This window comes from Spermophilus citellus (genome assembly GCF_964194105.1).
Source record: "Spermophilus citellus genome assembly, chromosome: 2".
NCBI lineage: Eukaryota > Metazoa > Chordata > Mammalia > Rodentia > Sciuridae > Spermophilus > Spermophilus citellus.
In genome coordinates, this window is record NC_138183.1 from 160,234,689 (window position 1) to 160,250,633 (window position 15,945).

General features: G+C 33.5%; 1 protein-coding gene across 2 annotated transcripts in view; it reads left to right on the plus strand.

The window, feature by feature from the left end:
- RDX (radixin) overlaps nt 1-15,945 on the plus strand; it is an 81,388-nt gene that overhangs the window by 38,078 nt on the left and 27,365 nt on the right. For both annotated transcript variants that reach the window (XM_081266708.1, XM_081266707.1), the window contains exons 8-10: nt 1,069-1,165; nt 1,878-2,041; nt 7,370-7,500. In XM_081266708.1, coding sequence (XP_081122834.1) covers nt 1,069-1,165; nt 1,878-2,041; nt 7,370-7,500 — 392 coding nt within the window. The remainder of the gene's footprint in view (nt 1-1,068; nt 1,166-1,877; nt 2,042-7,369; nt 7,501-15,945) is intronic.

The following is a 15,945-nucleotide window of genomic DNA, read 5'->3' on the forward strand; positions in this document are numbered from 1 at the left end:
GTTCCATCTGGATGCTGTGGTTCATGCCTGTAATTCCCAGCTACTGAGGAGGCTGAGACAGGAAGATCACGAGTTTGATGCCAGTCTAGGCAGCTTAGTGAGATACTGTCTCAACATAAAAAGGACTGGAGGCAGGGGACAGTGGGTGTGGCTCAATTGTAGAATTGTGGTTGTGTTTCTGTCACTTCCTTTTCAAGCAGCTTACTTTGATTTAGTGGGCATTAGAGGCTAGAATAACACATGCATATTGTGTAAAGAATGTTTTATGTAGAAAAAAACAATTTGCTATGCTGTAGTACCTATCTGCTTAAGTATTAAAGGTAGTACAAATAGCTAGAAATTCTTAGTTATGAGTAGCCTGGTTGACTTCTTGGCTAGTGTAAGAGTCAGTCATTTCTCACTTATGTGATTTGATTGATAGTCTGAAAAAGTAAAATATATGAAAAAGCAGAAACAAAATTACTTACTCTAATCAGATTCCCTGTATTTTTATATTTAGGGTGATAAAAAGGGACAACTGTCATATAGAGTTTGAATTTTAGTTCTACCACTTATCCAGCCATTTGTGAACACTTTAGAGTTTTTAAAATTGAGATATAATTCATATACCATTACATTAATTCTTTCCAAGTATACTGAAAATCCAATGTTTTTAATATACTCATATACATAAACATTTAACAAGAAGGTAGTAATTGATGTTCATATTCCACATGATGTTCATAATCCAATTTTTGCCCTTTCTTTCTTAAACATATTTAACTGAAAGTTGTAGTAGCTTAGAAACGGAATAAAAATCTAAAATAATATAGACTCCAAGAGACTTATTTCTATACTCTGATTACCAGATATTTTTTCCTACGTAATTTTAGGAAAATAATGCTTTAAAGGTTCATGACACATTTATAAACTCTTTGAGAGGTTATTATGTGATTCAATATGTCAAATTTCTATTAAAAAACATTTTGAAAACATAACTCTTTAAGATTGCCAAACGGCCCCCAAGAATTGATTAACTTTTTCTGTTGTTTCCTGCCTTTAATTAAAGGGATGCTCTTACTTTTTAAGGTTAACACCTAAAATTGGCTTTCCCTGGAGTGAAATCAGAAATATTTCATTTAATGACAAAAAATTTGTTATAAAGCCAATCGACAAAAAGGCACCTGTAAGTAAATTTATGTTTTAACTCTTTAAATTTCTGCTACTTCCCTATGATGTCACTTGACGAATGGCATTAATCATTTATTGAATTGCTTTTGAGGTACATTCTCTTTTTTTTTTTTTTTTTTTAGTTTTAACTTTCCCAGTGGTAAAGTAACAAATGTTTCACCATTTTAAAGAAACAATTTAAAAATTATTTGGTGACTGGAATATAGTAGAGATAGTTAACTCTGTTTATAGAGTTTTATATTATAATTTTTTTTTTCTTTCGCTTGGAGCCTTGGATCTTTAAACAGATTTTTAACATTTAGCTAATGTCAGGGATACTCTAGCATTCTATCTCTGCTAGTTATTGAAAACAAAAAGATATGGAGGACATTTCTAGGTTGAAAGCCACAAACAAGGACTGATTTTGACATTAATTGTGAAAAGCTAAACAAAATAATCTCCTCTTCTATGGTGGTAAGGAACAGGTAGTCATAGTTATTTGGAAAAGAAAAAAGAATGACATTTAAAGTAATGAGAAAATAAGATCTTAATCTCTGTATAAAACTGGTTAGGCATGCAGAGGTAAGGAATTAGGAATTAGGAAATTTAATGATTTCTAAACTATGTATATATATTAACATTAGAATTCATACCTCATGTTGAAATTTAATAGATATGAAAGACACTATCTTTCAGAAAGGTTTTAAATCAGAATATTTTATGTTCAGGATTTTGTTTTTTATGCACCGCGTCTAAGAATCAATAAGCGGATTTTGGCCTTATGTATGGGAAACCATGAACTGTACATGCGACGAAGAAAGCCTGATACTATTGAAGTACAACAGATGAAAGCTCAGGCTAGGGAGGAGAAACATCAGAAGCAGTTGGAAAGGTATGAATTTATAGCCTTTCATTTTTAATTAGTACAATAAACTATCTAAAACTTAAGACTGCTCAGTTTTATTACTCTAATTTTAGATTTTTATATTATTTCATTGTATTAAAATAGACAGCATTATCACATTGTCCTTTTTATTTTTATTTTTTTAAACCTTTTTTTAATATTTAATATTTTTTAGTTGGACACATTATCTTTATTTCATTCTTATGTGGTGCTGAGGATAGAACCCAGGGCCTCACACGTGCTAGGCAAGTGCTCTACCACTGAGCCACAGCTCCAGCCCCTCACATTGTCCTTTTTAAAAATGAATATGTATAATTTTCAAGGTAAAATATGTGACAAATATTTCTTGGAAAATAGCTTTTCATGACTTCAAAGATGTGTATTTTTATTTATTTATTTTTAATCAGTCATTGTTTGGGGCAGAATAGTTTAAAAATTTTCAAATATGTTTTGCTTTTGACATATTACTTAAGTTTTTAAGGGTAAGAATGTGCTCAACGTTTAACTTTGAAATAATGTTAGTAACATCATAGAACTCAAGTTATTGTTGAATAGAAAAACACCAGTAATTCCTACCAAAGACCCTGATCTTTTTGACTGTTTCTCTTAGTCTTGAAAGATACTATTAAATGTACATTAAAACTGAGAAATATTGAATAAAACCCTTATTTTTTTTGTTTTGTTTTGTTTTTTTATTTTTATTTTTTTATAATTTTTATTGTTGGTTGTTCAAAACATTACATAGTTCTTGATATATCATATTTCACATTTTGATTCAAGTGGGTTATGAACTCCCATTTTTACCCCGTATACAGATTGCAGAATCACATCGGTTACACATCCACTGATTTACATATTACCATACTAGTGTCTGTTGTATTCTGCTGTCTTTCCTATGAATAAAACCCTTATTGAACCTGGAACTACATTACTCATTCCAGCAACATAATTCCCATATCTGATTCTAGATTTAAACTGTATATTTTATTTGAAAAAATTTGGAAACTGAAGCTAACTCTTTATTGTGGAAATCTTTATGGAACAATGTGATCATCTAAGAAATAGAGGTCTTAAGAAAATCAAAAACCCAAAATTGAGGAAACCTAGACATACATTTTAAACATTGGACATAATATAGTTTGTGTCTAGTAATTAAATGGCCCCTCTTCCAGATGTCACTGTGCTATTATAGTATTTGTATTTAATAATTTTTAAAAAATGTTGTAAGTAATTCAGATGTTTTATTATTTTTACTTATTTTATAATATTAACTCAAATTGTATGCCCTACAGAATCTGACTTTGTTAGATTTTGTGTGGACATGGACCTTAATAATTCCTGATTCCATTAACAAGGATACTAAATTATATTGTTACTTTGGGCTTTGTCCTTTTTTCCTGCTGTCATGTGCCTTTGGATTATATTGTGGTTCTAGTCTTACTTTTTAAAAAGTTCTTTATATATTCTTATATTTAAAAAAATCATAAAACTTTTACTCTCTTCTCTCTTCAAAGTCTTCTATGCTGGATTAAGTGAAAAGTTACTTTATGTGCAGTTCCTGTATCTTATAGTCATCCCTCCATATGATGTCTAGTTGTTCTGCTGTCCTATTATTTACCTTATTCCTCAGCACATAGAAGTGGGCTATATGGAATCTTATTAGTATCATTTGGTGGTAGTTACTCTAAAACCTAGAAGGAAGTGGAACACTTAAGTTTCTTTTTTGGCATTGTAATTCATGTTTCCTTTTTGGAATACATTTTATAGCTTTTCATCAGTAATTGTTTATTGACTGCTTTATGCACAGTGAGAGTTTATAACTTTATTATTCAAGTCATCTAAGGATTGACAGACTTTCAGAAATGGCATGCCATGTCTTCATTTATTCCCTGCTTTACAGGGAGAGAGAAATGGCAGCTGTATATGTGGAAACAATTTTGGTCAAGCCCACTGGTAAAGTAGCCAGCAGACATAACTTTGGGGAATGCTCAGAGGTGTGCTGCCTGTGCTGCTAGAATCACTTGGGCAAAAACAGTAGATGGGAAAGGGCAGCCAGTAGACCTCTTTCCCTACAATATTTTTGTTTTTGTGGCTGAATATTTTCCCCATAATTCTTTTATTGGCAATGAAAATGGTCTTGTTATTTATGTCCAAATTGAATGACTCATTCTGTCATACCTGAACATAATTTTCTATAGCTAAGATGGTTACTAAATTTAAAAACTGAAAACCTTAAGTTTACAATTTGGAATCAGATATCCATATGCCAGTTGTAAGTTAGCTGTGGAAGCTTCTGTGTCATGGCTGGCTGCTTATGTCACAAGAACATAGCTGGTGTCATACAAAGAGCATAGGCTTTGAAACTAAATAGATCTTGGTTTGAATTCTCTTCTAATTCTTGTTTAATAAGACTTTTTTGAGCCTGTGTTCCCTTGCTTTTATTAGGAAAGTAATAATCTTACCTTCAAAGGTTTTTTTAAGAAATAATGACACCTATATATAGGCATTTAGCAAAGTATTTGGTGTTTCTTAAATAGTAGCTGTTATAGTAATTCTTAATATTTTAACATATTCTAAGTTGAATGTAAATTTAATATTCATTTAGGAAAAATGTTAGTGGGCCCATTTGATAATCTTTGAAAAATATTCTAAAATAATTTATTTTTGTATGTTAATACATAGTTTACTAATGTTATTTATGACCTTGAAATAGAACTGGGTCAAAATGAGTATTTTCAAGCCAAACTCTGAATAAAATATCTACATCCATATTTGGAGTAATCACAAGAAGTTTTGTAGAGAAGGTGGGGTCTTAAAGGTTAGGGAATAGAGAAGATGTGAATAAATACATGTGTGAAGATAAGAATATGCATGCTATGTTAAGGGACCAGTGAGTGGATCAAGTTAATTCTCCCTAGTAAATGGTGTGCAGTACAGAAGCAAAATTTCCCAGTTATTTATAAGGGAGACAGGCCTTCAAAAACTAGGGGTCTTGAAGTGTTAGCTGGTAATCAGGAGAGATAAGATGTGAGAAATGAACCTCACAAGAATGCAGAGTAAATTAGAATGTTTAATGTTTTATAATTGGATTAAATGTGTGCTTGTGTTGCACAGTTATTTTGTTTTTCAGTAGGAAGATGATACTTACCCCCACTTTACTTATAGCCAGGTACAGTCCTTTTTATTTGCTTCCTTGTCTCTTTCACCTTCATCCCTAAAGAAGAGCAAATGAAGCATCAGTAGGGAAAAGCTAAATAAAACCAGCACTTTTCCCCAGAAGGGACTCTAAATGAGAGAGCTGGACCTGAAAGATTTTGATGGATGAAATATGATTGTAGCTTTCAGATCTTGAGATGGGATTTGCACTGTGAGTCCTCAAGCAATGTTGTAGGGCCTAGAGGAAGAAAGAAGAGAACTGTTTTGGGGACTTGTGGTAGCAGCAGACATGACTGTGCAGAGGCTGGCAAGTGGTTGGGGTAGGCAGTGGACATCCTCAGGAAGAGGACAAACATGAGTAGTTCTTGCCCATATTAGCAGTTATTTGAAAACTGCTATGCCTTTGTTTTCACGGAAAGCTTGATACTTCCGCTGTCTGAGGATCACAGAAAGGGCAGCAGCCTCTATAGTTGGGCAGCATCACACCCTTCTTTTCTCTAGGAATGGGCTGCGTCCACACTCTTCTTTTCCTCAAGGAAATTAGGAAGCTTAAATATGCCCTTAAGCCTCCATCATTCCGACGTCTAGAAGGGTAGTAACCCCTATCTCTTTGAATTTCTTTGCCTGTTATATGCTTCATAGAAATGAATGTTCTGTAGAGTGAACACAAGTCCTGGAGTATAGTTATTGATTCTTTCTCCTAGGTTTTGAGAAAGTACCTGTAGGAATCCCAAAACTAAAGTGGAGTTTCCCCTTGCCTGAATGAGCCCCAGGCCCTTAGTTCCTAAGTGGTATGAGGATTTATTAAGTCAGCAGGGGTTCTAGTGACTCTTCAACTTCATGAGTTGGCTTGGTGTAACTTGGGGTATGGCAACTGTGCAGTTAACTCTTATTATGTCTGATCACCATCATTGCCTGCCTTGCCCCTAACTGACTTGGGACAATACTATTTGCTCCCAAGTTGGACTCTTTCTCTTGGGGGTACACAATATTTGGAATCTGTAGGAATTTCAAAATTTATGTTTGTAGTTTAAAGGAAGAATACTTTAATAGTAAGACTTTGCTGAGAAATGTGGTTTTGTGTGTGAAATTCAGAATTGACACTAGATGGCAGTGATGACTTTTTGTGGAACATTAAAAAATGTTACAGATGAAATCATTTGTTTTTTAATTAACAAAAAGAAAATTATTCTCATTGAAATAATGATTTGAATATTGATGGAACTTGTTAAGATATAATTTCTCATCTGACTTTTATTCATCCTTTTGTTTTTGGTCTTCAGCATGGAGTCTGACCCAGAGTAGGCTCTTCATGGATATTTGATGAATGAATTTGGCCGTATTTTAAAGAATGTCTCATCAGACCATGACAGATGCAATTAAACAATTGAGGCATGCTTTCCCACCGACAAGCTCTGATGATGATCTTTTTTTTACAGCATTAAACACCTAGTATCATTCTAATGGCATTGTCAAAGGAAATAAAACTGATTTATCATCTTGGATGTAGGCATATATGGGTACTACCCCAGAAATTAAACTTGCATTAATTGATTTATAATTAATTATTTTAAAAATAGCCTCCCCAGTTTAAGAAGGGCTTATGCTAAAGAAGGCATTTTCTTGGGGTATGGCAACTGAGCAAAATAAACTCCATGATGCTGATGTAGGTTGCCAGAATTCACCCAATCTTTTTCCCTGACTCAAACCTGCCTTAAAGACATGATTTATGGGCTGGGGATATAGCTCAGTTGGTAGAGTGCTTGCCTTCCATTCACAAGGCCCTGGGTTCTATCCCCCAGCACCACACAAAAACAAAACAAAACAAAACATGATTTATACACAATACTTTCTAGCAGTTTTGTAGTTAAGAATCCTCCTATGATGTCTAAAGCCTTTAATGTTTTTCATAATGGTCATTAATCATCTTTATTATGATCTGACAATAAGAAGTACACTGAAATCCAGCACATGTATATATGAATGGGCATGAGTGTGTGTAACAGCACAGGCCAATATTTTTAACCATACCATATTTGAAGATAAGTTAATATAATGAAAAATTTTTCAATATTTATGCTGTAGTTTCTTATATGTTCAACATTAGGTTTCACACTATTTCTACTGATTTATAACATGGGAATTACAATTCCTTCTAAGGGCACAGTTAGAGAATGAAAAGAAGAAAAGAGAAATAGCAGAAAAAGAAAAAGAAAGAATAGAACGTGAAAAGGAAGAACTAATGGAACGTCTAAGGCAAATTGAAGAGCAGACATTGAAAGCCCAAAAAGGTAAGTTTCTTTTTAATGCTGTATTCAAAATTATTACTTTACTAACAGGAGTATTTCCTGACTGTTTTTATATGTTTTTTATGTTATTTAGGACAGTTACATTTAATTGACAATGCTTATGGGAATTGGATCATAAAGACATTTTAACTAAAGGCACATTGAGTTCTACAGTGCTCATGTTCTCTTTAATATACTTAATCACAAATATTTTTCATGTGTTACAGATGAATAGCTATTTACTATAGTAAGTAACTATTATAACAATAACTGTTCAGGGTTCCATAAGTAAAACCATATGTTCACTCTTTTAAACAAAAGCATTTATGCAGTGCTTCAAAGCATTTTCAGCTGTTCTGAGTGTATACACTTTTAGAACTCACTCCTAAAAAAGATTTTAGTGTGTTAGAAAACACAGCACACATTGTGGATATAGCTCAGTGATAAGAGCACTTGCCTTGCTATGTGTGAGACCCTGGTTCCAAATCCCCAAAACTACATTAACAACAACAACAACAACAAGAAAAATCCACCATACATGTAAGATGTGTTTTCTGTTTTTGGTTGTACAAGTTTTGGAAGAACTTAACTTACTTCCTAGGCAGCATGTAACCAAAATACTACAATATGGAAATGATATAAGGTTTTTTTGCTATGTAATTTATATTAAGTAATTGTAGAATTACTACTTTCATACAGCAAATAGTAGAAAGAGCAAAAGAAAAAAGATATTGAGCACAATCCAATGTTTTACTCCTTCCTAAACAGTAGGATTTCAGAGGCAAACATGAAATCTATACTATTTATAAAACCAAATTTAATAACTTGCTTTCCTAACAACTAGTAGCCATTGAGTTCTACTGGAAATAACCAGTAGTCTTATATAAGGCTTATTTTCATTCCTTATAGCAGCCTCCTATTGGAAGGAAATGCTTTTCGGGAGTATGTAGAATAATTTGCAAGGAGATAGAGCGGAGAGTCACAAAGATAACTCAAGATGATTAATCATTCCAATTACAAGAGAATTGGAAATATTAATAGAAAAAAATAGGGTTTTATTCTAACCAGTAGAAACATTATTTCTCGGAGTTACAGAAGACCTGGAAACTAAATTATTCGAAGCCCAAAAGTAGTAAAGTATTTGTTTGCGGACCACAGCTCAGGGGTATAGCTGAGCAGTAGAGCATCTGCCTAGCATGCACGGAGGCCCTGGGTTCAATCCATAGCACTGCAAAAGGAAAAAAAGTGTGCAGTGTACTAAAAGATGTTAAAAATGGAAAGTTTATAAACATTTATTGTACCTGTCTGATTTGAAAGATTGAACTAGCACTTTTTATTTACATAACACCTTTTTTGAGAGAACTACTAAATATTTCAAACTCATTTATTTAGGATGTATAATAAAAATATTAATTTATATATGAAAAAAAACAAAGAAGCACTGAAGAATATAATCGAGATAGAACATAAAGAATATAGAACATCCTGTCAAGACAATTTCAAATCAGTCATCTTAAAGCAAAAGACACCCAATTTGGTTTTTGTTTTTCTAATGAAGCGTTTCCAGGCTGTCCTAAAATCCACATGATTGTCTTGTAATTTATATTAAAATCTCATTCAAATGCAGTAACTTTGGCCATCTCTAAGTCATGGTATTTAGTAAATTGACCTATGATTTTTTGTGTGTGAGAAGAAACTTTATATTTCATTATTTCTTTTTGTTTTTATTGATGTTATTATTTTAGATGAATCATTAAATAGAAGCATTGTTCCACATATAACATTTTAAAAATTATTTATCATTTTTAATTATTTTGAGGATATAATGGCAAATGATATTTGAATATAATACAGCCAGACCTGAATTCAGTTACTGTTCAAGCAAATATCAAGGTGAATTTTTCTTCTTCAGTAAGACAAACTATAGAAAAGAGTTGACATGTATGTAATGATTGCATTTGGTCTGGATACTTTTTAAATCCCTTGCGTGTATTATACACGGTTCTAGGCATTAGGATATAGTACTGAACAGGAAAGGTCCTTGCTCTAATGGAGTCTATATGTTACTGAAAGAAGAGGATGAAATGGTAAAATCATTTTTATATAGTTTTTAAGTGCCAGGAGGGAAGTAAGCATGATGTGATTAAAAGGAGTAGTTGTGGGTAGGCAGGGTGATATTCACTTTGGATATACATTGTTTACAATTAGGAGCAAAGTTTAATTCTGTTGTTAACTTATAATATGATCATAAGGAAGTCATTTCAACCTCTTGGTTTCCTTAGGTTCCTAAATTCATATTTTAAAAAAATCAAAGCACTTTTCTGATAGATTCCTTAGGTGTTGTACAGATACTTTTTTTTGTGGGGGGGCAGCTAATAATCAGGGATTGAACTCATGGACACTTACTCTACCACTGAGCCACATCCCCAGCCCTATTTTTTTTATATCTTTATTTTTATTTTATTTTATATATTTATTTATTTTATTTTATTTTTAATGTGGTGCATGCCTCATGCATGCTAGGCGAGCGGTCTACCACTGAGCCAAAACTTCAGCCCCCGCCCCCAGCCCTATTTTATATTTTATTTAGAGACAGGGCCTCACTAAATTGCTTAGGTCCTTGCTAACAAAACTTACTTGCTTTCCTTTAAGGTAGTATTCTTTTCTAAGGTTTTAAAAAAAAAAAAGTGATCCTTGATGAAACATTGCCTTAGAAAAGGGAAGTGTAAATCAAAACTGTGAGACACCATTTCAAATTTATAGAGTGACTACAATCCAGAAAACAAATATTAAGAAATGTTGAACACAGGGTTCAGTGGCTCATGCCTGTAATCTCAGTGACTTGAGAATCTGAGACAGGAGGTTTATGAATTCAAAGCCAGCCTCAGCAACAGCGAGGAGCTAATCAACCTAGTGAGACCCTGTCTCTTAAAAAAAAGAAAAAAAAAAAGAAGAACTAAATAGGGTTGGGGATGTGGCTCAGTGGTTGAGAGTGCCCTTGCATGCAATCCCAGGTACCAAAAAAACAAACACAGCAACAACAACAAAAAAACATTGATGAGAATGTAGAGTAATCATCATTCATTACTGATTGGAATATAATATAGTATAGCCACTTTTGTAACTACTGTGGTAGTCCTCAAAACCAAAAGAGTTAATATAGTCTAGGAATTTCTCTCCTTAAGTTTGTACCCAAAAGAAATGAAATCTTACAACACAAAAACCATATACACATATATTAACATTATTTACAATAGTTAGTAGAACAGGGGAAACAACACAGATGTTCATCAGTTAATGAATGAAAAGATGAACATAGATATGAAAATTATTAATAAAATATTGACAAATTACCTGAAAAAAACACATTTAAAAGATAGTGTACCGGGCTGGGGTTGTGGCTCAAGTGGTAGAGTGCTCTCCTAGCACATGTGAGGCACTGGGTTTGATCCTCAGCACCACATAAAAATAAAATAAAAAGATTTTATCCACCTAAAACTAAAAAATAAATATTTTTTTAAAAAGAGTACCATAATCAATTGGTTATCAGCCCAGAGATACAATCACTAAATGTAGTTCACCACAATAAAACAGACTTACAGACAAGAATCACATTATTATCTCATTAGATGCAGAAAAAGCATTTGACAAAGTTCAGTACTCACTGATGTTTAAAACAGTAGAAAAACTAGGAATAGAAGGCACTTACCTCAACATTGTACAGGCTATATATGACAAACCCAAGGCAAACATTATTCTGAATAGAGAAAAACAAAGTATTTGCTTTAAAAACAGGAACAAGGAGAGGAATGAGCTATTTCATGCAAATGGACACCAAAAGAAAGCAGGAGTAGCCATACTAATATCAGATAAAATGACTTCAAATCAAAACCAATAAAAAGAGACAATGAGGGTTATTACATAATGATTAAGGTGTCAATTCAGCAAGAGCAAATAATTCTTTAAAAATATATGTGTGTGTATATATATGTATATATATCCAATATTATAACACTCAAATAAAGCAACTATTAACAGACCTAAAGGTCAAACCAATACAATCCATAGCTAGGGACTTTAACATTGGACAAATCATCCAGACCGAAAATCAACAAAGAAACGGTTAAATTGCACCCAGTACCAAAGAGACCTAACAGAACATGCTATCCAATAGTTAGAGAATGCAAAACTTTCTTATTAGCATATGGAACATTTTTCAGGATAGATCATATGGCAGTCCACAAAACAAGTTGCAGCAAATTTTTTATAAAATGAAATCATATTGAGTGTCTTTTCTGATCACAATGCAATAAATCTAAAAATAACAGAAAAATCTTTGGAAACTATATAAATACATGGAAGAACTCAAAAAAGAAATTTAAAAATAATTTTTGCCAGTGTAGTTAGTTCAGAACATGCTTGTGTTTATGTATCAGAATCAAGGCTCATAAGCAACCCAGCATATTTAAACCATGAAATGATGAAAATACTTTTTGAAACATAACACTGGTCTCTCTCCCTCTTACATTCTTAAATATAAGCCTTCACTTTCTATTTAAATCAACTTCAATGTGCAGTTCTACAGGCTAGATATTTGAAAATCAATGGTCGAGCTAAAATGCTTTGAGTGGAATAAAGCTAAATTTCTGTAAACCATGTATCTGTTAAATGTTTTACACATTGTCTTTTATAATGTTTATTTTGGGGGATATTGGTAGTTGAACCCATGGCACTTAACCACTGAGTCACATCTCCAGCCCTTTTTATTTTTTGAGACAGTGTCTCGCTGAATTGCCGAGGCTGTTCTTGAACTTTTGATCCTCCTGTCTCATCCTCCTGAGCTGCTGGGATCACAGGCATGCGCCACCATTCCTGGCAGACTCATTATTTTAAATATATATAGGGTAGAACCTGTTTTAAAACAATGTGAAAAGTTAAAAAAGCAAAAACAAAATAATAATAAATTTTTGGGGCCAGATATATGAAAAGTAATGCAAGACATAATCTATAGCCAGAAATCACCTGTTTTAGTTGCTGTATTCTTAACCAATTGAAAATTGCAAAATGATAAGAGTACTTGGGGGTAAAAAGGTCCAGTGCATCAAACATATACTTAAATATCTAGATAAATAATAGTTTGGCTCACAAACAGGTTTGATTCTCATCTTTGAAACTGTTACTTGGAAACATTCAGATTTTGGAAACAATTATTCAGAGATCCACTGACTAGCCCATAATGCAAATGTGTTAATCAATTATAAAAAATCATTCACATAAAACCATGATTCTAATCTTCAACAGAAGCAATAAAATTAGAAGGTAATACTTCTTTTTATTAATAAGATAATCAAATAACCACACTGGAATAAAATAAAGACAATTTCTTATTTCTGCTTATTCAATAAACCCCTTCCTCTTTTTTAGATAATGAAAATAAATGTATCACAACCAAATATGGGAAACTGCTTAGTCTTTATTTAGACCTGAAGGGAAAAATGAACTTTGGTCACATTTCCTTTAAAAAAAAAAAATCCAGGTTTACATATTTCTAAATAGTCAGAACTAAATGAGCAGAAAAATAATTTCATATGTAAAACTTGGCCAAATTTTATCAAAATCCTAACATGCAAAGTAATACAAATTGTATGAAGGCTGGAATTACAACATTCTAAATGTGTGACAGTTTTATTCTGTTCTAATATGTGTTAATCTATTATGTCCCATCATTCTATATAGAATTGGAATCCTGGAGCTTAATGGGTTAATGTACTTGTGCTTGTGTTGTTTTGATCCAAAAGAGCAGAGCTGAATCAGTAAGAGTGAATGAAACATGTAATCTTTTTCCAACAATAATTTAGATTGTGATTGGCAGCAGAAATATTCTTGATGAATATTCTACTTTAACAATTAATCAAAAAGTTGGCTCCGATCTACGGATTGTGGGGACGGGCTCAAAATTCCTTAACAGGACACCCATAGCACAAGAGTTAATAACAAGAATCAACAAATGGGACTTTCTTAAACTGAAAAGTTTTTTCTCAGCAAGAGAAACAATAAGAGAGGTAAATAGGGAGCCCACATCATGGGAACAAATTTTTACTCCTCACGCTTCAGATAGAGCCCTAATATCCAGAGTATACAAAGAACTCAAAAAATTAGACAATAAGAAAACAAACAACCCAATCAACAAATGGGCCAAGGACATGAACACACACTTTACAGAGGAGGACATACAATCAATCAACAAGTACATGAAAAAATGCTCACCATCTCTAGCAGTCAAGGAAATGCAAATCAAAACCACCCTAAGATACCACCTCACCCCAGTAAGATTGGCAGCCATGACGAAGTCAAACAACAACGAGTGCTGGCGAGGATGTGGGGAAAAGGGTACTCTTGTACACTGCTGGTGGGACTGCAAACGGGTGCGGCCAATTTGGAAAGCAGTATGGAGATTCCTGGGAAAGCTGAGAATGGAACCACCATTTGACCCAGCTATTGCCCTTCTCGGACTATTTCCTGAAAACCTTAAAAGAGCACACTACAGGGATACTGCCACATCGATGTTCATAGCAGCACAATTCACAATTGCTAGACTGTGGAATCAACCCAGATGCCCTTCAATAGATGAATGGATAAAAAAAATGTGGCATTTATACACCATGGAGTATTACGCAGCACTAAAAAAAGACAAAATCACGGAATTTGCAGGGAAATGGATGGCACTAGAGCAGATTATGCTTAGTGAAGCTAGCCAATCCCTAAAAAACAAATACCAAATGTCTTCTTTGATATAATGAGAGCAACTAAGAACAGAACAGGGAGGAAGAGCAGGAAGAAAAGTTTAACATTAAACAGAGACATGAGGCGGGAGGGAAAGGGAGAAAAAAAGGAAATCACATGGAAATGGAGGGAGACCCTCATTGTTATACAAAATTATATATAAGAGGTTATAAGGGGAATGGGATAACAAACATGGAGGGAAATGAATTACAGTAGATGGGGTAGAGAGAGAAGATGGGAGGGGAGGGGAGGGGGGATAGTAGAGGATAGGAAAGGTAGCAGAATACAACAGTCACTAATATGGCAGTATGTAAAAATGTGATGTGCAACTGATGTGATTCTGCAATCTGTATTTGGGGTAAAAATGGGAGTTCATAACCCACTTGATTCTAATGTATGAAATATGATTTGTCAAGAGCTTTGTAATGTTGTGAACAACCAATAAAAAGAAATAATAATAATTTAGATTGTGATTGGCAGCAGAAATATTCTTGATGAATATTCTACTTTAACAATTAATTGAGGAATATATTTCATGAAAACATCACAGTATCAAATTTTTATAAAAGAAAAATATGAAGAAAAAAAAACCCAGATGAAATAGCTATCACAACATGTCTTCCACAATGCATCTGAAGGGGTAAAAGGTGAGGTTAAAGGGTTGGTGATGTTAATACGAAAGGAAGTTGAATATCGTATTTATAATTTTCTACAAGTGTTACTCTTTACAAAATAATAGTCATGCCCATAAATGTATTGAATGCCATTTGAAAGCAACAGCTTTATAATTATTTAAAAGAACTTTTTAAAAAAATTGTAATATTCCATAATCAGTCCTCCATTGTGCATTATAACAAGAAGGCTTACTGTTAATCAAAGACTAAGTGGGAATTAACAAACTGGATTTAACAAATATTTTATAATTGCTTTTTTGCATCTTTTTGTTTGGGGATCTTCCATTTCATCAGGGTGCTCAGTAGCTTCAAGTTCTTCAGATTCTTCTTTCTCTAACTCTGAATCACTTTCAGAATCATCTAGACTTTCAAAATAAGGTGAATATCATCATTGTCTCCAGCCACGTCACCTTCTCCATCATGATCTTCTATCTCATTGAAGCCAAGTCCGCAGTGTTGATAGTTTCCTGATAAATATTAGCTGATATTGAAACTCCAATTCTTCATTATTTTCTTATCTTCTTCCCCTTTTTGAAAATGAGATGTTGTTTTGTGATCTTCTGTAACAAGACAACCAATATGTGCTTTCTTGCCTGTACCCAGTAAGTCTGAAGAATTTTAGTTTTCTCATTGTCCAAGTCTTCTGCCTCCAAATTGCTAGATCCAGGATCATTTTCTGGGCAGGCTGAATGATTCACCTGTGTGTGGGAGATTGCCTGGCAGCACTCATTATTTTGTTGATCCTAACATGAAATGCCCAACACACAGTTTTCTTCAGGCAGACACCAGTAGCTTGCAATCTGCCACTGTCTCAAACAGGATTACTTTGAGGCCTGGGCACAGTGGCACATGCCTGTAATCTCAGTGGCTCAGGAGGCTGAGACATGAGAATCCCGAGTTCAAAGCTGGCCTCAGCAATGGCAAGGCCCTATGCAACTCAGACCCTGTCTCTAAATAATATGCAGAACAGGTCTGGGGATATGGTTCAGTG